This window comes from Hypanus sabinus, chromosome 21 (genome assembly GCF_030144855.1).
Source record: "Hypanus sabinus isolate sHypSab1 chromosome 21, sHypSab1.hap1, whole genome shotgun sequence".
NCBI classification, from domain to species: Eukaryota; Metazoa; Chordata; class Chondrichthyes; order Myliobatiformes; family Dasyatidae; genus Hypanus; species Hypanus sabinus.
The window spans coordinates 61,918,332-61,941,170 of NC_082726.1; the positions used below are offsets into that span (position 1 = coordinate 61,918,332).

The following is a 22,839-nucleotide window of genomic DNA, read 5'->3' on the forward strand; positions in this document are numbered from 1 at the left end:
TGCTATTATAATATCATTATTCTGCTATTTTCATTCACAAAACCTCCAAATATTTTACTTGTCCAGACACTCGCCTTGCACCATCATTCTTTTAATTAACCACACCAGCCTATTGGCCCATCACCATAGAACCATAGAACACTACAGCACAGTACTGGCCTTTCAGCCCTCCATGTTGTGCCGACCCATATAATCCTTAAAAAAAAGTACTAAACCCACACTACCCCATAACCCTCCATTTTTCTTTCATCCATGTGCCTGTCCAAGAGGCTCTTAAATACCCCTAATTGTTTTAGCCTCTACCACCATCCCTGGCAAGTCATTCCAGGCAATCACAACCAACCCTCTGTGTAAAAAACTTACTCTGATATCTCCCCTAAACTTCCCTCCCTTAATTTTGTACATATGCCCTCTGGTGTTTGCTATTGGTGCCCTGGGAAACAGGTACTGACTATCCACCCTATCTATGCCTCTCATAATCTTGTAGACCCCTATCAGGTCCCCACTCATTCTTCTACACTCCAAAGAGAAAAGTCCCAGCTCTGCTAACCTTGCTTCATATTACTTGTTCTCTAAACCAGGCAACATCCTGGTAAATCTCCTCTGCACCCTCTCCATAGCTTCCACATCCTTCCTATAATGAGGTGACCAGAACTAAACACAATACTCTAAGTGTGGTCTTACCAGAGATTTGTAGAGTTGCAACATGACCTCTCTACTCTTGAACTCAATCCCCCTGTTAATGAAGCCTAGTATCTCATAGGCCTTCTTAACTACCCTATCAACCTGTGCAGCGACCTTAAGGGATGTATGGATTTGAACCCCAAGGTCCCTTTGTTCATCCACACTCTTAAGTAATTGACCATTTATCCTGTACTCAAGTCTTCTGGTTTGTCCTTCCAAAATGCATCACCTCACACTTGTCCAGATTGAACTCCATCTGCCATTTTTCTGCCTAATTCTGCAGCCTGTCTATATCCTCTTGTAACCTTCGGCAAACTACAGCTCCATTCACAACTCCTCCAATCTTCGTGTCATCTGCAAACTTACTCACCCATCCTTCCGCCTCTACATCCAGGTCATTTATAAAAACCAAATGGCAGGGGTCCCAGGACAGATCCCTGCAGCATTCCACTAGTCACCGACTTCCAGGCAGAATACTTTCCTTCCAGAACTACCTTCTGTTTTCTTCCTTTAAGCCAATCACATATCATCCATTTTGTTCTCTGCTTCCCTTCCCACTTTTCATTGCATCTTACGAAATGCTCATGAAATATTAACGCTACTTTTCTTCACAGATGCAAAGACAATAAGTCTTCCTAGTATGTTCTTGTTTAAACATTTAAAGGTTTGTGCTCCCATTGAATTGTAATATCACATAATTGTACAATTTAATTGTTCTACAATACCATCTACAACTTTAAAAAAGAACTTCACAGAACAGCTTTTCTATCTATGTCCCACTGAAATGCACCAAAGATACATCTTGTCCTCTGAGAAATAGCATGAGTTATGCACCCACATACAGAACAACTTGTAGATCTGGCAAAACAAATGACAAAAAGCAGTCAAAGTTCAAATTAAAATGGGTGACAGTGTGCTTACAAACCTGCATCTCTGGAATATCATGTGAATTTGCTTTCTTTGACACATTCAGATTGTTAATTAACCTTTCCAGCTGCAATGTTAATGGACTGTTGCTGTTAAAGTGCTCTGATAAGTATTCATCTCAAATCCTTTTAGTTGAATTTGTTAGCATTGACATATTTTATTCCATGCATGGTGTCTGAGCTTTCAAATTGGCAGGAATGTCAGGTAGTTTAGTAGAGTTTGGTACCTTGATATATTGTCACATCTGTAGTTTATATTTTTAGCAAAACTACTTGACAAATATTTAGTTAACAAAAAAAGCATATACAATGTTTAGAAAGCTGAAATTCGGCATTGCATGGCCATCGAGGGATACAGCACAGCAGGAAATAAGAAATTAGGAGGGCTAAAATTGTCCTTGGTAAATAGGATTAAAGAGAATCCAGAGGCATTCTGTATGTTTATTAAGAGCAAGATGGTATACAGAGAAGGATTATTTTGACTACCAAGACCTCCGCAAATAAAACAATTCTTACGTTTTGAAGGCAGCAAGGCTAAATGGCAGAGGTAGTAGATTAAAACACAGAATTATGCAATCTTATATTTCTCTCTGGATATACAGCTAGACAAATTGTGACTTTTTTGCCTCCTCAAACCTGTTGCACTATTCAATCCCATCACTCCCTTGCTTCAAGAATCTATTAACCTCTTGCTTAAAAATATTTAAGACTCCGCCTCCACTGCTCCTTAAGAATTTCAAAAACACACATCTTTCTGGGGCTGGGGGAGAAGGCCCTCAGTCATCAATAGGTAGTCCTACGTTGTTTAAGTAGCAATATCCTAGTTCCAGGTTCTTCCATGAAAGGAAACATCCTCCACAAGCACCCTGCAAAGATCCCCCAAGATCTTCCATTTCTTTGAGAACAGATCAAGAGAACCTAAATCAAACTACCAAACTAAGTAATACTGAAAAAAACTGTACATTGCTTTAAATAAAAAAGTTTCTTCAATAGTATTGGCTTATTATTGTCAAGTGAACCATGGTAAATCCTACATTCACATACAAAATAGCTTCTGTTCACATGCCGACAAGGCAGATCATGCCATACACAAATACATAAAGGTAGCAAAAAGAAAAACAGTTGCGTCCACAGAGAAAAGTTCAATAGGTACATAAAGTGCAAGGTTCTCAACGAAACAGGCTGGCAGCTCAAGAGTTAGACAGAACTTTCAAAGCAAAAGATTCTTTCAGTGGGCCCTATCCTGCTCCAGTGCATTTCAGATAGAGTGCTATAGTAATTTTAGTAAAATAACTGTAATGACTTCTGTTTTCTCTCTATCACTACTTTGTGCCTGACCTACTGAGGATTCTAGCATTATTAGAGATAAATCATTGTAATTCATATTGGGCAATTCACTGATAGGTAGCTCAAATGAAGCTTAAAATTGAAAAGAAAGCAATGCCAAACCAAAACATGAAATACTTTGTTGAGTCTGAGAAAGAACTACCTATACTAGTCATTAGGCCCAAAAGTAGCATGGTCTATAAAAAGCTGGTTCCCTGGAATGGCACTCAAAATTAAAGGGCTATAGGCAAATTACAGATTTTGCCTGTATAGACAATATAGACAAGACTTCGAAGGATTTACCTTGTTACAACAAATAGCACTGTTTCAAAATAATCTGAAAGTCACAATTCTTCCTCCCCCCCCACCCATTCCAATGGAGTTGTTATCTTCTGCAGCTGAAAAATTTTTTAAAAATCTCTTTTAATGTTAAATAAAAAGGATTTCCAACCACTGGAAATCATTCCTGATTGCACAAGCCTTCAGGGTGACAGAAAGTTAAAATAAATCAAAGATTATCTTTTCTTCAAGCCAGTGTAGATCAATAGATGAGATCCTAAGGCTTGCCACAGTTCGTTGTGGAGACTAAACTGAACAGAAGTTAGCTTTAGCAGAGAAAAAATTAGACTGCAGGCAATAAAGATATGAAGCACATTAAAGTCAGATTTGATTACCCATTTTAAAAAGGATTTCATTAGGGTGCAGTTCCATGCTTTCACTTCTCAGTGCACAAGAACAGGAGGAGAAACTGTAAAAATCTTCAGAGAAAGCGAATTCACAGCTTTTTTACCATGTCTATTATTATGTACCACTTCTGTTTCATGCACCTCCACTTATATAAAAAAAATACATCCCACACATCTTCTTGATCTGGATAAGCACCAATTCTATGATAGGATTCTATAAATTGGTTATGTTATTATGTAACATACACACTGATATTATGGAAGTGATTTCAGTGGAGCTACTTCTCCGGCTAACTTGAAGCAAACTTTATTAATTGATGCACCTTTTCAAAGATAAATGAAATATTTAAATGGAAATTGAAAAAAATGACTTTAATGATCCTAATGAACAATATGCTTTTCAGAAACTCAGTGGACGTAAACTACATCAGATTTTCTAGTGTTGATTCTTGGTTACTTTAAATTAAAAAAGTATTTATTTTTCTATTCATTCACTGTTGTTTATATATTCATTTACTTATTGAGTTACAGTGTGGAGCAGGCCCTTCCAGGTGCACTGCCCAGCAACCTCCTAATCACTGGACAATTTATAATGACTAATTAACATACTAACCAGTACGTCTTTGGACTGAGAATGAAGAAACTGGAGCACCCAGAGGAATTCTGCGCATTCACAGGGAGAATGTACAAGCTCCTTACAGACAGTGGCGGGAATTCAACCTAGATTGCCGATAACGTAAAACGCTGTACTAACCACTATGCTACCATGCTGCCCTAATACGAGTGGACAGTTTCACATGACACAATTTAGAATGGTGGTCCCCAGCTGATGACCCTGCAGTGACACAAGGGCACTGTTGGAGGTGTAGCAGGCAGTAATGCCAAGCAGGAAACATCTTCTTGTAAATTTCATTGTTCTTATGAACAATATCTATTATTCTGATTTACCCTCCCCACTTCATGCTGAAACTAATCTCCACCTTCCCTCTTAGCTCATACAAACACTATTCTTCCCCATTCCTCCCTTTACCCCTATCCATTGCTCTATAGGAAATTCAACCTTACTGCATGCGGCTGCTGACAATAGACCAGCAAATCCTGTACACGATACTCAGCCGATTCCAGATTCGAGAGTTGCATCAAAACATGGAAGGGAAAGAGAGAGACCCAGTAACATTAATCCACAAATACAAAGTCTGAAACACAAGCAAACTGCTGGAGGAACTCAGCAAGCCAGGAAGCCTCTTTGGAAAAGAGTAAAAAGTCTTGGCTGAGAACCCTCATCAGAATGAAGGTGCTTGGATTTCCAGCATATGCAGATTTTCTCTGGGAAGTCTGAAGGATGGGCAGCTGCAATGTGCAAACAGGGGATGTCAGCGATTTTTTGGTTGTGCACCACTATCAAATGTGTATCAACATATATCGTTGATGAGGAAATACAGAACTTTAATGATACTTTCAGATTTTATAAAACTCAAATCACAAACAAGAGAAAATCTGCAGATGCTACAGAAACTCAGTAGCCCAGGCAATATCTATGGAAGCGTAAACAGTTGATGTTTCTGGCTGAGACACTACATCAGGACTGACGAAGGGTCTCCGCCCAAAACTTGACTGTTTGCTCTTTTCTGCTTGGCCTACTGAGTTCCTCCAGCATTTTGTGTGCGTTGATTAAAGCTTCCCACGTACAAAATGCCATATTATTAACGAGTAACTATCTAATTTGAGAACACAGATCTGCATTTTGTTTACTTTAATGAGGCGTCAATCATTGATTAAACAAAGCTGTTTTTGTGCAAATTAACTAGAGCACAGGAAATCAAAATAATACTGGAAATTTTAAAATGTATTACACAAATATGATTTTAAAAGAACCACCTTTATTGTTTTGAATACAATCAATGTGAAATAAAAAAACTTGGATTGTATAAACATTTAAAATGTGACTGGATTTTATCAAAACAAATATAACTTGATTTTTCCCATTTTGTCTTACTGCGAGCAAATACATTTTTATTCTCATGAATGACCTTCACAGGAAACTGCATCCAAATGCTGTAAAACACAACTATTTTCATATTATTAATGTACTTAGAGGGAAGTTTGTCTTGAATCCAGTTTCCACGGCTAATTAGCCTTGTAATAAAATTACATTAAACTTATTCAATAAATTAAATAGCCATTTAATTAAATTTTTAACAGTAATTTTGCAAACCCTTGCTCTTCTTACAATTTTCAAATTAAGACAGCTTTTGAATTAATTTTACTTAACTATTTGATACAAATCTTAAAGTAACTGATTATAGAGTAATATCTCAAAATCCCTTTAGGCAAAAGTGGTGCTTTAAACAAATTCTGCTACACTAATTCAGGACTTATTTTTTAAAGTGCGAAAAATGCCAGCCAAAATTAAACCAAAACATCAAAAATGTAAATTTAATAGCACATAACATTTGAAATAGAGAAATATTCTAGAAAGATATCAACTGGAAACACTGCAGGGGAAGTTTACAAAGTTGCTGCCGGGGTTTGAGGACCTGAGTTATAGGGAACAGTTAAATAGGTTAGGACTTCCCTCTCATTCTCCTGTCCTTCGCTCAGCCAGGTTGGGCGAGACTAGAATCAGAGATTATAGGTTAATTGTGAAAGGTAAAATACTTAAGGGCAATCTGAAGGGAAACTTTTCACTCAGAAGGTGGTATGAGTGTGAAACCAGCTGTCAGTTCAAATTGTAACAGTTAAGACAGGGTTTCCCAACCTTTTTTTATGCCACAGGCCCCTACCATCAACCGAGGGGTCCATTAAAGCTTGGATAGTTACATGGAGGGATTTCGAAGGACGTGGTCCAAGTTCAGCTAAATAGGCCAAAGAAACTGTTTCTATGCTCTGGTTCTCTATGACTCTAATTTGAAGTGGTAAATATTGTGAAAAGATTTTACCTCCATTCTCCACCTGTCAACATCAGGCAAATTCACATGTGATGAAAATGTTTGAGGTGTGTCCCAAATTTTCATTATCACAGGCTTGTGCTTAATTTAAATTGGGGTGATGATACAATTGCATATTAAGCACAAGCCCATCGTAAAGAAAAATTGGGACACAGTTCAAACATTTTCTTTACATGTGAAGAATTCTTGCTCAGATTTTTTTTTAAAAGCCACTGGAGTAAACACAAACAAAAAAATTGGCAAGTAGCATTAAAGATTTTGCTTCCGTAATTATAACTTTAAAAATTCATTATTTCCATTTGCCTTCCCTCCTCTGCTGGCCATTAAAAGATTTATACACTTGCAGTAAAGATGAAAAGCAAGTGGCAGCAATTAAATTGAATGAACCCAATTTCATCATCAGAAAAAAAAACACCTTCTAAAGAATGGAAAGTTACTAAAAGGTACATCATGCTCATCCATTACATGGTGTTGATTTTATAGACAAATACAGTACACTAAAGTTATTCAAATTTTTCTGTGGCAAAATATATGATAGAGTTTGTAGTGACGATGTTTATGAAGCTGTTTATTGGATGACTAGTTGTATGTCAATATTGCTCCTCTAACCCCCCCCCCCCGCCCTCGACATAGATTATACCTTCAATTCTATATTGTAGTTCACAGTTTATTAACTGTAAAGTACATAAAAATATGAAATCCCTAGGTGCAGTATAGCAGGGAGAATATCCTGAAACAACCGTATATTTTGATCATAATATAGAAGTTAATGGTCAATTAAAGAGAAGATTCAATTAGAATGGAAGAGAAATACACTGAGAAGATTAGAAAACAAAAGTGGTGGTTCAGGTGGAGTATAAAGAGCAGGACACAACGGTTGGGCAAGTAACCAGTTCAGTGCTGTAACTTACATTTTAACCATTCACTGGCTGCTTATGGTTCAGCTTTCATTTCTGAAACCTGCTGAAAATTTCAAGTATTGTTTTCCCTATCTAATTTTCAGCGTTTGCATGATTTTGATCTTGGACTATTATTTTAACTCAATATGTAATCCTTGGGGGGGGGGGGGGGGAGAGGAAACTGTCTAATGGATTAACAACTAAAGGTTAAGCAAATATCTAACATACAAAAGGATCACTTCAAACTAAGATTACAAGTTCACTTCCCTGTTAAGTCCAATTTTGCATGCACAAACGTGGAATTAATGTTCTCCACACTTAGGAAGACTTGAGAGTTGTCCATCTATAATCCAGTTACATAGTTAACAGATTGAAGATGTTTCTTTAAAAAAAAATAACAGACTGGGGAAATTAAATCATCATCTTAAATTTATGCTGGGAGAACTATAAAATGATAATGTACCATCTGCCTTTAATGGGGATTTTGACAATTTTAATAACAAGCTATGGAGATCAGTTTCTCTGGGGTTTGTGCACCTTATGTTGCCTGACCTCCCTTTGCATTGAATTGCTATACAGCTACAATGCAATCTTGATAAATGTTAAGTGAAGTGAAAATGAATTACCCTTGCATTAAAAAGAGAATGGTAATTGGATTTTGTACCAAGTTCTACAACAACAGAAGAGCAATGTTGCATTTTCTGAACTCCATGAAATAAGAACCCCATAAGATGAATGTCATAATTCATTTAGATTATGACTGCTCTTTTATTTTAGAACTACATTCCTGGACTACCCCCTTTTGTCTTGATATCCATACTATCTCAAAATCCATCAGCCCTGAATATATCTGGCAACTCAACCTCCACCACTCCCCTGGATAGAGAATTCCACACATTCACCACTCTCCAGTAAAACTAGCCATCTCTTTCCTGAATTTCTGAGCCCACCAGAGGCAAACATTGCTGCATCTACCCTAACTGGTCCCAGAAGAATTTTCTGTTTCAATCATTTCCCTTCATTTTCTTTCAAACTACAGAGAGTGCAAGTTAACTGATTCGCACAGCAAAATCACACCAGCTCAAGAAACAAATCACTGAATTTCCTCTGTGGCATTAACATCCCTTTTCAGGGAGGGAAGCAAGACCTATACACAATACTTCATGCATGGTCTCACCAAAGCACTATATAACTGAAAGAATTCTTTAACCTTGAAAAATCCCCCTGTAATGAAGGACAATACACGATATAAAGTGTCTATAAAAAGTATTCACCACCTTCAGAAGTTTTCAATGTTTCATTGTTTTTCAACATTGAATCACTGTGGATTGAATTTGGCTTTTTTTGAAAAAAAAATTACTTCTTATCAAGGTGGAAACAGATTTCTAGAAAATCATCCAAATTAATTACAAATAGAAAAGACAAAACAATTGACTGCATAAATATTCACTATTTCAAGTCAGCATTTAGTAGATGCACCGTTGGTAGCAATTACACCCTTGAGTCTATGTGGATAAGCCTCTATCAGCTTTGCACATCTGAACACTGCAATTTTTCTCACTTCTTTAAAAAAACTGCTCAAGTTCTGTCAGATTGCATGGGGATCGTGAGTGAACAGCCCTGTTCAAATCTAGCCACAAGTTCTCAATTGAATTGCGATCTGGACTCAGACTTGGCCACTCTCAGACATTTACTTTATTCCTGTTAAGCCATTCCTGTGTAGTTTTGGCTTTAAGCTTAGGGTCATTGTCTTGCTAGAAAACAAATCTTCTCCAGTCACAATTCTCTTGCAGACTGCATCAAGTTTTCCTCCAGGATTTCCCTGTATTTTGCTGCATTCATTTTACCCTCTACCTTCACAAGCCTTCCAGGGCCTGCTGCAGTGAAGCATTCTCACAGCATGATGCAGCCACCACCACGCTTCATGGTAGGGAAGGTGCGTTTTTGATAATGTGTGGTGTTCTGCTTATGCCAAACGTAGTGCTTAGTCCGATAGCCAAAAAGCTTAATTTTGGTTTCATCAGACCATAGAACATCCTTCCAGCTGACTTTTCCCACATGCCTTCTGGCAATCTCTAGCTGAGATTTCATGAGTCTTTGTATGCGCAGTCTCTCCCATCTCAGCCACTGAAGCTTCTAAGTCCTCCAGAGCTGTCTCTTGGTGGCCTCCCTCACTAGTCCCCTTCTTGCACAGTCACTCAGTTTTTGAGGACAGCCTGCTTTAGGCATCTTTATAGCTGTGCCATATTCTACTTCTTAATGATTGACTTAACTGAACTCCCAGGGAAATTCAGTGACTTGGAAATATTCTTGTATCCATCTCCTGTCTTTTCAATAACCTTTCTTATGGAGTTGTTTGGAGGGTTCTCTTGTCTTCATGGTGCAGTTTGCACCAGGATACTGACTCACCAGCAGTTGGACCTTCCAGGTACAGGTGTATTTTCACTACAATCAATTGATAAACCATGACTGCACACAGGTGATCTCCATTTAACTAATTACATGACTTCCAGAACCAACTGGCTGCACCAGTGATAATTTTGTGTGTCATATTAATAAAAGGTGAATACTTATGCAATCAGTGTGTTTTCCATTTGTTTTCTATTTGTAATTAATTCAGATCACTTTGTCGAGATCTGTTTTTACTTTGACATGAAGGAGTCTTTTTCTGTTGATTAGTGTAAAAAAAAGCCAAACTAAATCCACCAGTGATCCAATGTTGTCAAACTATGAACATGAAAACTCTGGTGGGGGGAGGGGGGGGTGAATATTTTTATAGGCAGTGTATATCTTCTCAATTGTTTGCCATTGGAAGAACAACCTAGCATGAATTGGCTACTGGGAATGAAGTATCTGGAATTTGCTATTCCTTCACATCTCAATTGATCTACAAAAGGATCTTCAACTATAAAGTTCTTAAAATAGTGTAATCCTGAATTCTGAAAGGTGTCTATTGGAGATAATATGTTTGCAATACTTCTACAAATTTTATAATTTTAATTAACAATAAAAAAACTTAATCCAAAAACTACATTAAAACTGAAATTCTAACCACCTCCTGCGATTTTACAAAGCAAAAATAACACTTGAAGCAAAAACAAAATCTCTACAGCTACTGTGACACTCCTTTTGTAGGGGAAACATTGCAAAAATATAAATTCCCGTTCGATTGAAGAATCCACAAGATGACATTTTTTAAAATAGTAAACATATTTGAATTATCCAATAATGTGAACTGACAAACCAAAGCAAGCAAGGTTTGGTCTGAAATGAGTAAGCAGCACAACATCTCATTAACAGGTCCCTGACACGTTGGCCTTCTATGCACTCAGTGGGGTCAATTGTAAAATCAGCGTTCTACAGTTTACTTCACTGCAACAGGATACATTCCTTGGCCAAGAGAGGAGGGAAGCCGCAGCCAAGAAGTTTATAAATCCAAGTTTTCAATGACATCTTTCAAATTTAACACCTGTAATTCATGATGCCTGATTTGCTGAGTCCTTCAGCATTTTATGAGTGCTGGTACAGTATAATATGAGCACAAGAGATTCTGCAGATGCTGAAAACACAGACCAACTCACACAAAATGCTAGAGGAACTCAGGTCAGGCAGCATCCATAGATGGGAATAAATAGTTGACGTTTCCAGACAAGACCCAATGAAGATCCTGATGAAGGGTTGGTCTGAAACATCACCCTGTTTATTTCTGTCCATGGATGCTGCCTGATCTGCCGAGTTTCTTCAGCATTTTGTGTGTGCAATTCAACTGCCTACATCTGATGCCTCATAAGCTGAGTGTTGGTGCGATGAGGTAGGGGTGGTCCATAATCTTGTCTCTTTCTTCACCTTCCTATTACACAAAGATCATGAAGTACAATATAAAATTCATTGAATTTACAGTGTTTTTGGAAAAGTACTTCAGAACTACATTTTTAAAAGAATATTTTAAAAAAAACACTAAAATCCAAGTGATCTTGATGATGTTATATAAAAAAAATCCGTTTAAACTATTGACCTCTTTGTTTAAAGTATAGAGCCTTCATTTGGACCAGTCATTGCCAAAAGAAAAATGATTACAATCATTTTAAAAAATTGTAAGGGGACTTCCCATATTCCCCTTAATGCACACAATTTACATTGTATAGCTTTCATTACTTGCTGCATTACGCTAACTCGTTATTTCGAAACTGTTCCATCTCCTTACAAGCACATCAGGAATTCCAGTAAATCAGATAAGTGAATCAGGATTCGTAAAATCTTGGCAATTCAGGACGATGTTTCTCACCCTCTGCATGCTACCTTGGCTGAACAGAGGAGCACTTTTAGTAATAGACTAAGACAACTGTCCTGAGTGCTATCTGAGGTCGTTCTTACCCTCAGCTATTAGGCTCTACTATGAGTCAACCAGAGAAGTGATAACCCCCTCCTGTTAAGCCTGTTATTAGCCTCTGTGTACCAGAGTTCTGTTTTCTCTGCTTACCACACCCTGCTATCACAGACACCCTGTGGAATACTACCATCACTTCTTATCTGAACTGTGTGAATGTGCACCATTACTGTATAATATTACAGTAATTCATACACTATCATATCAGTGTGAACTTGTAAATCTTGCAAATTTTGTAATCTTTGACTTGTCAATCTTGTACATCTTTATTTTTAAGGTAGCTTATTTTTTATTCTTACTTCTCAATATTTGTAATCTGTGCAGTTGTAACACGACTGTGACACTGTAATTTCCTTTGGGACCAATAAATTATCCTTCTATCCATCTATCTAATGGTCTTACCTTAGTGCAAAGGTAATTCAGGACAGTGAAGTCCCATTTTTTTGCATATCCTGCATTGTACTTCAGTATTGCGTCCTGTAAAAAAAAAGGAATAGTTATTTAACTGGCTTCATTTGAAGGACACGATTACCAATTGGAGAGAATGGCTCCAAATATCCTGAGAAAACTATTAAGACAGGGACTTGCTAATATTAACATGAGCAAAATAACAATGTAAAAACTGAGACAAATCAGCCTTTTAGTTAAAAGAATAAGGGTAAATAGGCAACAGAGGAAACTTAAAAAATAAGAGTTCTTAAATATCCCGAAAATCTGGAGTTGATCAGGAAGAGAGTATGGATTTTAGAGATTAGGAGGGAACAAAAAAAAAAACAAATTTAATTCCGCTCCCCACAAAATTATGGCAATTAAAGTGGTTAACCAGATATCATCAACGGTATTTATACAGACTTCCAGAGGCTATTTGCCAAAAATTTCCTAACAGAACTTTGGTGGCTTAAAGTAATCCTCATGGGATTAAAAGCTTTCGAAGTCCAACCCTATGTTGCCATCGTGAGAGGGAGAAATGGATAAGGCTGGCCAAAAGGGCTCTGGTGAAGCTGTATGGACAGTGGGATACAATGGATTACAAAAACATTGATGAACTCCAACCACAACAATCAACGTTGAACAATGGAGACAAGTGGTCATCAATGGCCAATGCTCCTCTGGGAGCCAATGGTCCAAGAAGATTCAGAGAAAACACTGTGGTTTCACTGATATGATAAATTACGACAAGGCATCAGAATACTAGTTTTGTATTCCCAGGAGTTTTGAAAGGGTCAATTTGCCTGAATCTTCAAACAATGTGGGGAACCAAGAGTAGATGATAAATCTATCTAGCTGTGACAAATTTAAGAGTAACAGAAAATGGCTAAAAATTAGAATCATCCCTTTCAGAAGTGAAGATAAGAAACATGCAGGTGGTGGTAGAAATTTTGAACTCTTTCGTTATTTGCAATTCACTCATGTCAATGTATTATACTTTTAATTTTAACTGTATGTATTAGGGGAAGCAGACAGGTGGGTTAGGCTACAGATCAGCTTTGATCTTACAGAATTAATTTAGGGCTACAATGGCTTCCTGCTCTTTCCTGTCATGCCAGTAAAGCTACATAATAACTGGCAGCAAGTGCTCAAAAAGTGCAAAAGCTAACAACCAAGTAGATTAAAGTTGATGTAAAGCACTTGCTCAACATACAAGCTAATTATAATCAAAAGAACTTACTAAAATTGCATTTCAAATTAACTGAATGAAATCCCTCAAGGCCTGCAACACAGCATTGCATATTGAATCTTATTTCACACAAAGGGTCTTGGCCCAAAATGTCAATTCTTTATTGCTTTCCATTGATGCTGCCTGCCCTATTGAGCTCCTCCACCACTTTGTGTATATTACCTTAACATCCAGTGAATTGTCAAACTTTCTTGACAACGCTCTTTGAATCAATTCCCATCGACTGCTCACACTCTTCCTTCCGTCCTGAAGGAAAAAATGCATTCAAACTGTAGTGTAGTTTATGTTGACAAGAATTACACAACATAATCAAGATCATTATAAAGTTCATCCTATAATACTCAATGTTTCCTTGGAAATCAAACACCAGCTGAATAAATTTATCATAAAAGTAATTCCCCAATTGTGAAAATGAATGTAATTATTTAAAATACAAATATTTCCTAAGTTCATATCATGAAAGACAGAAGGTATTGTTGAATACATGTAAATAGATAGATTTCTAATGAGAAAGAAAATCAAGAGTTCAACAGACTCAAAAATATAGTATTGAGCTAGATGATCAGTCACAATGGTACTGATATGCACAGCAGGCTCATGTTGCTGAATGGCCTCTTCGTACCTTCAATGTAAATAAGCATTCATGTGAATAATGCTTACAGCCAAATGAACTTTTATTTCTACCTAAATGTTAAAACTATCATTTCTTGCTCTAATAACTATAAGTCACAGGAGCAAAATTAGGTCATTCAACCAATTGAGTCTACTCTTCCATTCCATCATGGCTTCTCCTGGTAACATCTGATACCCTTAATAATCAAGTTCCTCTCAACCTGCTTGGGTGGTGAGGCCTGCAGGTCACTCTTGGGCAAGATTAGCATCTGCTTATTTGCCCTGATCAGGGTCATGTGAAGCCATGGGAACAGGTAATGGATGGTCGTACGAGCAGCTGGTGAATATCACAAGTCCTGGTGATGCAACCATTGACATCAGGTAGACAATTTCTGAAAAGTATTGATAATGGCTGGGGCCTTGTAAAGACACTGCCCACAAAACAACAAAACCCAAGCAGGCTAGTAAAAGCTGTTCCACTTTAAAACATCCCATTCTCCTTGTAGAATGTGCAATCCTGTTTCTCCTCAGAATGCTGATAAGAGTGAAGCAGGGATACAAGGGAGAAAAAAGACATCAAAGATAATAAATCAAGATATTAATATTACTTCAAGGAACTTAAAATTGAATACATATCCAGCATGTCATTCACCTAACAGTCCAAAAACCAAAAAGTCAAAACAATTGAGATAAAGCTCACTTTTATACTGATCTCAAAGAGACATCTGCTGACAAAAGGTAAGAATTGCAGTTGCAAAAACTGCTACCTAATTCCTAAAACAGGTAACAGCTTGAGTACCCCTATCTGAAAGGCTTGGAATCAGAATCAGGTTTATTATCACCAGCATGTGATGTGAAATTTGTTAACTTAGCAGCAGCAGTTCAATACAGTAATAATCTAGCAGAGAGAAAAAAATAACAATAGTAAATAAAATAAATAATAATCATAAATAAACAAGTAAATCAATTTTACTATTATTGAATAGATTTTAACAAGTGCAAAAACAGAAATACTTTTTTTAAATGGGGTAGTGTCCAAAGATTCAATGTCCATTTAGGAATCGGATGGCAAATGGGAAATCACTGAATCGCTGAGAGTGCACCTTCAGGCTTCTGTACCTCCTTCTTGATGGGAACAGTGAGAAAAGGGCATGCTCTGGGTGCTAGAGGTCCTTAATAACAGAAACTGCCTTTCCAAGATAACACTCCCTAAAGATGTAGGCTAGTGCCCAAGATGGAGCTGGCTAGATTTACAACCCTCTGCAGCATATTCTGGTCCTGGGCAATAGCCCCTCCATACCAGACAGTGATGTAGCCTGTCAGAATGCTCTCCACGGTACAACTACAGAAGTTTTTGAGTGTATTTGTTGACATACCAAATCTCTTCACACTCCTAATAAAATATAGCCACTGTTTTGCCTTCTTTAGAACTACATGAATATTTTGGGACCAGGTTAGATCCTCAGAGATCATGACACCCAGGAACTTGAAACTGCTTACTCTCTCCATTTCTGATCCCTCTACGAGGATCAGTATGTGTTCCTTCGTCTTACCCTTTCTGAAGTCCATAATCAGCTCTTTCGTCTTACTGACGTTGAGTGCCAGGTTGTTGCTGTGAAACCCACTCCACTAGTTGGCATATCTCACTCCTGTACGCCCTCTCTTCATCACCTGAGATTCTACCAACAATGGTTGTATTGTCAGCAAATTTATAGATGGCTTTTGAGCTATGCCTAACCACACAGTCATGGGTACATAGAGAGTAGAGCAGTGGTCTAAGCACACACCCGTGAGGTGCACCAGTGCTGATTGTCAGCAAGGAGAATATGCTATCACCAATCTAAACAGATTGTGATCTTCCAGTTAGGAAGTCGAGGATCCAATTGCAGAGGGAGGTACAGAGGCCCAGGTTCTGCAACTTCTCAATCAGGATTGTGGGAATGATGGTATTAAATGCTGAGCTTTAGTTGAACAGCATCCTGACATAGGAGTTTGTGTTTTCCAGGTGGTCTAAAGCCGGGTGGAGAGCCATTGAAATTGCGTCTGCCATTGACCTATTGTGGCGATAGGAAAATTGCAATGGGTCCAGATCCTTGCTAAGGCAGGAGTTCAGTCTAGTCATGACCAACCTCTCAAAGCCATTCATCACTGTCGACATGAGTGGTACTGGGCGATAGTCATCAAGGCAGCCTACATTATTCTTCTTAGGTACTGGAATAATTGTTGCCTTTTTGAAGCAAGTGAGAACTTCTGCCCATAGCAGTGAGAGGTTGAAAATGTCCTTCAATACTCCCGCTAGTTGGTTGGCACAGGTTTTCAGAGCCTTACCAGGTACTCCATCAGGACCTTCTGCTTTGCAAGGGTTCACTCTCTTTAAAGACAGCCTAACATCGGTCTCTGAGACAGAGATCACAGGGTCATCAGGTGCAGCAGGGATCTTCACAGCTGCAGTTGTGTTCTTTCAATACGTGCATAGAAGGTGCTATGTTCATCTGGTAGTGAAGCATTGCTGCCATTCATGCTATTGGGGTTCTCTTTGTAGGAAGTAATTGCCAGAGTTGCCGTACATCCAATGTCGCCTCCAACCTCTTTCGAAATTGTCTCTTCACCCTCTGCAAATCGTACCTGGTTTTCTGGTACTGGCCTGGGTTGCCAGATTTGAATGCCATAATTCTAGCCTTCAGCAGACGACGTAACTCCTGGATTATCCACGGCTTTTGGTTTGGGAATGTACATTAAGTCTTTGTGAGCACATAGCCATCCACACAGTTTTAATAAAGTCAGTAGCAAATGCAGTGTACTCATCCAGGTTCGAAAATGAATCCCTGAATACAGTCGAGTCCACCGATTCAAAGCAGTCCTGTAGGCGCTCCTGTGCTTCCCTTGTCCATACCTTCTTGGTCCTCACTGCTGGTGCTGGAGTCTTCAGTCTCTGCCTATACTCAGGGAGTAGAAGTACAGATAGGTGATCAAATTTCCTGAAGTGAGGGCATGGAATAGCACAGTAAGCATTCTTGATGGTGGTGTAGCAATGGCCCAGTGTGTTATTTCCTCTGGTATTGCAAGTGATCTGTTGACAGTAGTTGCTTAATGATTTTTTCAGACTGGCCTGATTAAAATTTCCCAAAACGATAGTGAACACGTTAGCGTGTGCTGTTTCGTGCATGTTGATCCCATTACTCAGATCATCTAAAGCCTGCTTGACACTGGCCTAAGATGGAATGTAAACTACTACCAAAATGATCCCAGAGAACTCCTGTCGTAGGTAAAAAGGACAGCACTTTACTGCTAGATATTCCAGGTCTGGTGAGCAGAATTGGGACAGCACTGATATATTCGTGCAGCAAGAAGAGTTGATCATCTCAAAGCATATTCCTCCACATCTGCTTTTGAGAGACTCTATAGATCTATCCTGACGATGTATAATAAACCTGTTGATCTGGATCGCTGCATCCAGTACGGAAGGGGTTAACCAGGATTCCATGAAACACACGTGGTCCTAATGTCCTTCTGATTCAGCACCCTGGCTCAGAGATCATCGATTTTGCTCAGAGACTGCACGTTCACCAGCAAGATAGTTGGTATAGGGAGTTTAAAACCCCGTTTCCTTAAATGCACTTGTAACCCTTATATTCACCCACGCTTCCTCAGATGTCCTCCGTGGGCACTTCTGACCACAATCAGTGTCGTTTCTGTCAGTTTTAAGCAGGAATAGTTTGTTTAAACACATTAAGACATCTTTGTTGAATGTACTGACCTTGGAAGCAGTTGTGCTTTTTAGCTGTATCAGGCTGAAACAGGAATATGTAATCGTATCCGAGAGTACTGCTGCTACTCAAGTTGCGCCTAGGCACCCTGGAAGTGTTTCAGATTTTGGAATGAATATTGAGGTAGTAGCATGGGATCACCATCATTTCCAACTCTGAATTTATGACCTACTGGTAAGCAGTCTTTGTCTTATACTTGTTATGCCACACATACATACTTAACAGTAAAAATTATTATATACCATCAATAATGTAAATACAATGTAACAAAAGCAGCACCAGGAGAATAGCTGAATCAGATGTTAAACAGCAGACTTTCAGTCTCCACCCACGATGCCATGTTTTGATTAAAATATTACAGTACACTATTTATATTTTGTCTTATTTTAGGTATAAAATCAATCAGCATTGTAGACTTGTTCTGGTGTTAGATTTTCATCAGTGATGATCTTGGCAAACTTATCCCTAAATCTCTCTGCTGCTACAAACTCATTCGTAAGGTCAGTGATGTTGTGGGGGTGGAACTGGACTCTTGACGATGGTGTCTGAAAAGAGGATGTTGTCCAAGTTGTATGCCATCTTGGACAATGTCTCCCATCCTCTCCATAATTTACTGGTTAGGCACAGGAGTACGTTCAGCCAGAGACTCATTCCACCGAGATGTAACACTCAGCGTCATAGGAAGTCATTCCTACCTGTGGCCATCAAACTTTACAACTCCTCCCTCGGAGTGTCAGACACCCTGAGCCAATAGGCTGGTCCTGGACATTTTCACTTGGAATAATTTACTTATTATTATTTATTTATGGTTTTATATTGTTATATTTCTACATTATTCTTGGTTGGTGCGACTGTAACGAAATCCAATTTCCCTCGGGATCAATAAAGTATGCCTGTCTGTGATCAGATGCTTTATCTTCAAAATGTTTTGAATCATTAAAAAATTTAATGTCGTGCCTTTTCTTAAATTTCTGCAACTGACCCACTGAATATTCACAATCATCTTCAATTTTCAGTTCACCCGTGATAGATTTTAGCTTGCTTCATGATCAGCATACTATTAAGTGAAATATGCTCACTCCATGCTGACGAATCCCTTCTTTCAATACACGATCAAGATCTTCATTTATTGTTTTATGCTGTTTTAAAAAATATTTTTCATTAACCTGTTCATTACATACAGTATGTGAGGTCATTTCTCAGAATGTCTGTGATACACAGAGACCCGTGCATTGCCTGGGAACCTTACCAACACCTTGTAGAATTTTCCATTTGTGATGTCATGTCAGTGCTCAAAAAAACTTCAAGGTTTTTGGGTTTTTGGATTTTTGGAATTTCGGATAAGGAGTACTCAACCTGCACTTTTTTCCTATATTTAGAGATGCAGCATGGTAACAGGCACTTCCAGCACAAGAAGCACATGCCTTAATTCTTAATTTTCTTCTTACATTTCCTATCATTTTTAATAACAAGGTACCCATCTTCTTTAAATTAACCTTTCAAGATTGTAAGTAATCAGAAGCCCTGTATGAACAGTGATATCCAGAGAGAGCCAGATCAGAGACATTCAAGTCTAGTGATCACGAATGCTACAAGAGGTTCAGGTATGACATCTGGAAAGTGATCTCTCTGTCAAAGTAGAAATTCCATTCTAGATTGGAATCAACGAGGGCTGCTCGACCGTTGGGGCAGGATTTGAATGCCATAACCTCCTACAAAGTTAAACCTTGAGACATAGGGAACAGCAGAGTTTCATTTCCAGATGAGCTCAATGCCTTCTGTGCTCGCTTTGTTCACCAGAACAGGGAAGAACCATTGCACATTTATATGTCTTCTGATGATCCTTTGGTCTCAGTATCTGAAGGTGATGTTCAGTCTGCCTTCAAGAGAGTGAATCCAAGGAAAGCATCTGGTCCAGATGGAGTACCTGGTTGAGTACTGAAGACTTGTGCTGACCAACTGGCTTGTGTACTCACGGATATCTTCAATCTCTTGCTGTGGCAGTGTGTGATACCTACTTGCTTCAAGCAGGCTTCAAACATACTGGTGCCCAAAAAGAATGTGGTAACCTGTCTAAATGACTACCACCAAGAGGCACTCACATCCACAGCAATGAATTGTTTTGAGAGGCTGTGTTGAAGCTTATCAGCTTCTGTCTGAGAGATGACTTGAATCTGCTCCAATTTGCCTACCAAAGCTACAGGTCTACATCAGATGCTATCTTATTGGCTCTTCACACAACCCTGGAACATCTGAACAGCAAGGATGCATACATCAGGATGCTCTTTATTAATTACAGCTCAGCATTTAACACCATTATCCCCTCAAAATTAATCAGTAAACTCCAAGACCTGGGCCTCAATAACCCCTTGTAGACCCCAGTCAGTTCATATTGGCAAAAACGTCTTCTCCACCAGTACAGGAGCACCACAGGGATCTGTACTTAGCCCCCTACATTACTTGCTTTACACCTATGACTGTGTGGCTAAGTACAGCTCCAACACCACATACAAGTTTGCTGATGACACCACTGTTGTAGGCTGCATCAAAGGTGATGATAAACTAGCATACAGGAAGGAGACTGAAAATTTGGCCAAACGGTGTAATAACAACAACCTCTCACTCAATGTCAATAAGACCAAGGAACTGATAGTAGAGAGGGAAACCAGAGGTCCATGAGACTGTAATCAGAGATGGAGGTCAGTAACTTTAAATTCCTGGGTGTCACTATCTCAGAGGACCTGTAATATGAATATAATTGTGAAGAAAGCGTAACAACACCTCTACTTCCACAGGAGTCTGCAGAGATTCGACATGTCATGAAGAACCTTGGTAAACTTCTATAGATGTGTGGTGGACAGTGTGCTGACTGGCTGCATTATGGCGTCGTATGGGAACACCAGTACCTTTGAGCACAAAATCCTACAAAAGGAAGTGGAGTTGACCTAGTACGCCATAGGTAACACCCTCTCAACTATTGAACACATCTACGTGAAAAGCAGCATCCATCATCAAAGATCCTCACCACCCAGGCCATGCTCTTTTCTCATTGCTGTCATCAGGTCAAAGACACAAGAGCCTCAGGACTTGCACCATCAGGTTCAAGAACAGTTACTACCCCTCAACCATCAGGCTCTTGAACATATAGTGATAACTACATTCATTTAAGGATTCTTTTATCTTGTAATTTCATGCTCATTATTTATTCCTCTATAATTATTATCTGCATTTGCAGTTTGCTCATGGTTCCTGATGTTCACAATTTACAGATCCTGTTTAGTTACTATTCTATAGATTTACTAAATATGCCCCCAGAAAAAGAATCTCAGGGCTGTATGTGGTGACGTATGCACTGTAATAATAAATTTTACTTTGAACTAAAGCAGGGGCTCCCAACCTTTTATATGCTATGGACCCTTACAATTAACTGAGGGGTCCATGAACCCCAGGTTGGGAACCCCTGCTCTAAAGCCAAATCTATGGAAGTCTAGAATAGAATTAGAAAAAGGTGGAAATATCAAAATCAGGCAGCATCTGTGGATAAAGAAGCAGAGATCATGATCCAGTAACATTAAAAATTATTAAATGGGAAAATACTTCCCATTTGCCTCTCAATAAGATGGGACAATAACCCTCATTGTAATGAATGGAACCGCATACTGAAAGCCTGGTCTAAGCAAGCACAGGGTCTTCAGGGCAATTTACCAGTTTGATATGAGATCATAGGAAAGCCATCATTTGCTGTCGGACACCAGGTCCCAAATCTGGGACCGAGAAAGGAGAATTTTTTTAGGTGGGGCAGAACTGGTTTGCTAGTGCAATGAAATGGAAGATCTTTAATGCTGAAAGTAAGAAGATTAGATGTCAAATGTGACAATAGTACAAGGCAAAAGGGATTAGTGATGGAACAAGAAATAAAGGAAGGGTTAAAAAAGGGCAAATGACAACTGCAGAAGCCTTATTTGTATTTTTTTTTACTGTATTTGAATCCACGGGTTTGAAACTTAACCTTTTAAACATTAGAAAGATGAGCTGCCGTTCTTCCAATTTTCATTGAATGCCATTACAAGAATCTAGAGGGCTGAGGACAGAGGGGCCAGAAGGGGAGCAGGTTGAAAAAATAAGGCAACAGATGATCATTTGATCATTTTTAAACCATTTTTGGTCTTTCCAGTGCAGGAATGTTTGCAAATATCCTTCATCACAAATTGTCTGCCAATATCTTTCAGACACTAGTCTGAAAACAATTCAGTTCCAAGTTATTGCATCTATTCCTAGATAGAAAGCTACATTCTAATACATAGAATAAATACCTTTCATACATTTAAACTTGATAAATTAACCATTTCCCAATTCAGGAAGATGGTATTATAAATACTGCAAAGCCTGTTAAGATGTGGGATTCTGGCCTGGATTGGAGAATGATAACTGAAACTACTACTATTTTGGTTGGAGCACATATTTTTAACATAGAAATAGGTATATTAGTATTTAAAGTCTGGGCATTCTTTACCTCATTTTCAACAGGAAAAAGATTTTGATCAGAGCAAGGCATTTTCACATGATTGTCATCCCAGGCATCTTTGTAGTACGTGGGAAAAGGTCGAGGAACATCACTGCTTTTCAACAAGTCTGTCTGCAGTACAAACATCGAGTTAACAACTATAATTATAGGAAAAAAATCATAAAAAGTAACTTTGCACACTCAATCTACAGAAATGCAGAATTATTTATTCTGTCTCATATATTTTAAACATTTGGAAGAAACAGCACAACATCCAATTTGAAAACAGGCTTCAAAACAATGTTTTCAGGAAATGCCATATCACATCCCACCCATCCATCCAGCATCTTCTGACAGGAGACTCCAATGCATAAAAACAAGAACAGTCAGGATGGGAAACAGTTTCATCCCACAGGCCATCA

The 22,839-nt window shown here is 38.5% G+C and overlaps 1 protein-coding gene across 3 annotated transcripts in view; it reads right to left on the reverse strand.

Moving 5' to 3' along the window:
* parga (poly (ADP-ribose) glycohydrolase a) overlaps window positions 1-22,839 on the reverse strand; it is a 166,516-nt gene that overhangs the window by 112,392 nt on the left and 31,285 nt on the right. For all 3 annotated transcript variants that reach the window (XM_059946705.1, XM_059946707.1, XM_059946704.1), the window contains exons 5-7: window positions 22,427-22,549; window positions 13,697-13,780; window positions 12,259-12,333 (exon numbers count right to left, since the gene is read on the reverse strand). In XM_059946705.1, the coding sequence (XP_059802688.1) occupies window positions 12,259-12,333; window positions 13,697-13,780; window positions 22,427-22,549 (282 nt within the window). The remainder of the gene's footprint in view (window positions 1-12,258; window positions 12,334-13,696; window positions 13,781-22,426; window positions 22,550-22,839) is intronic.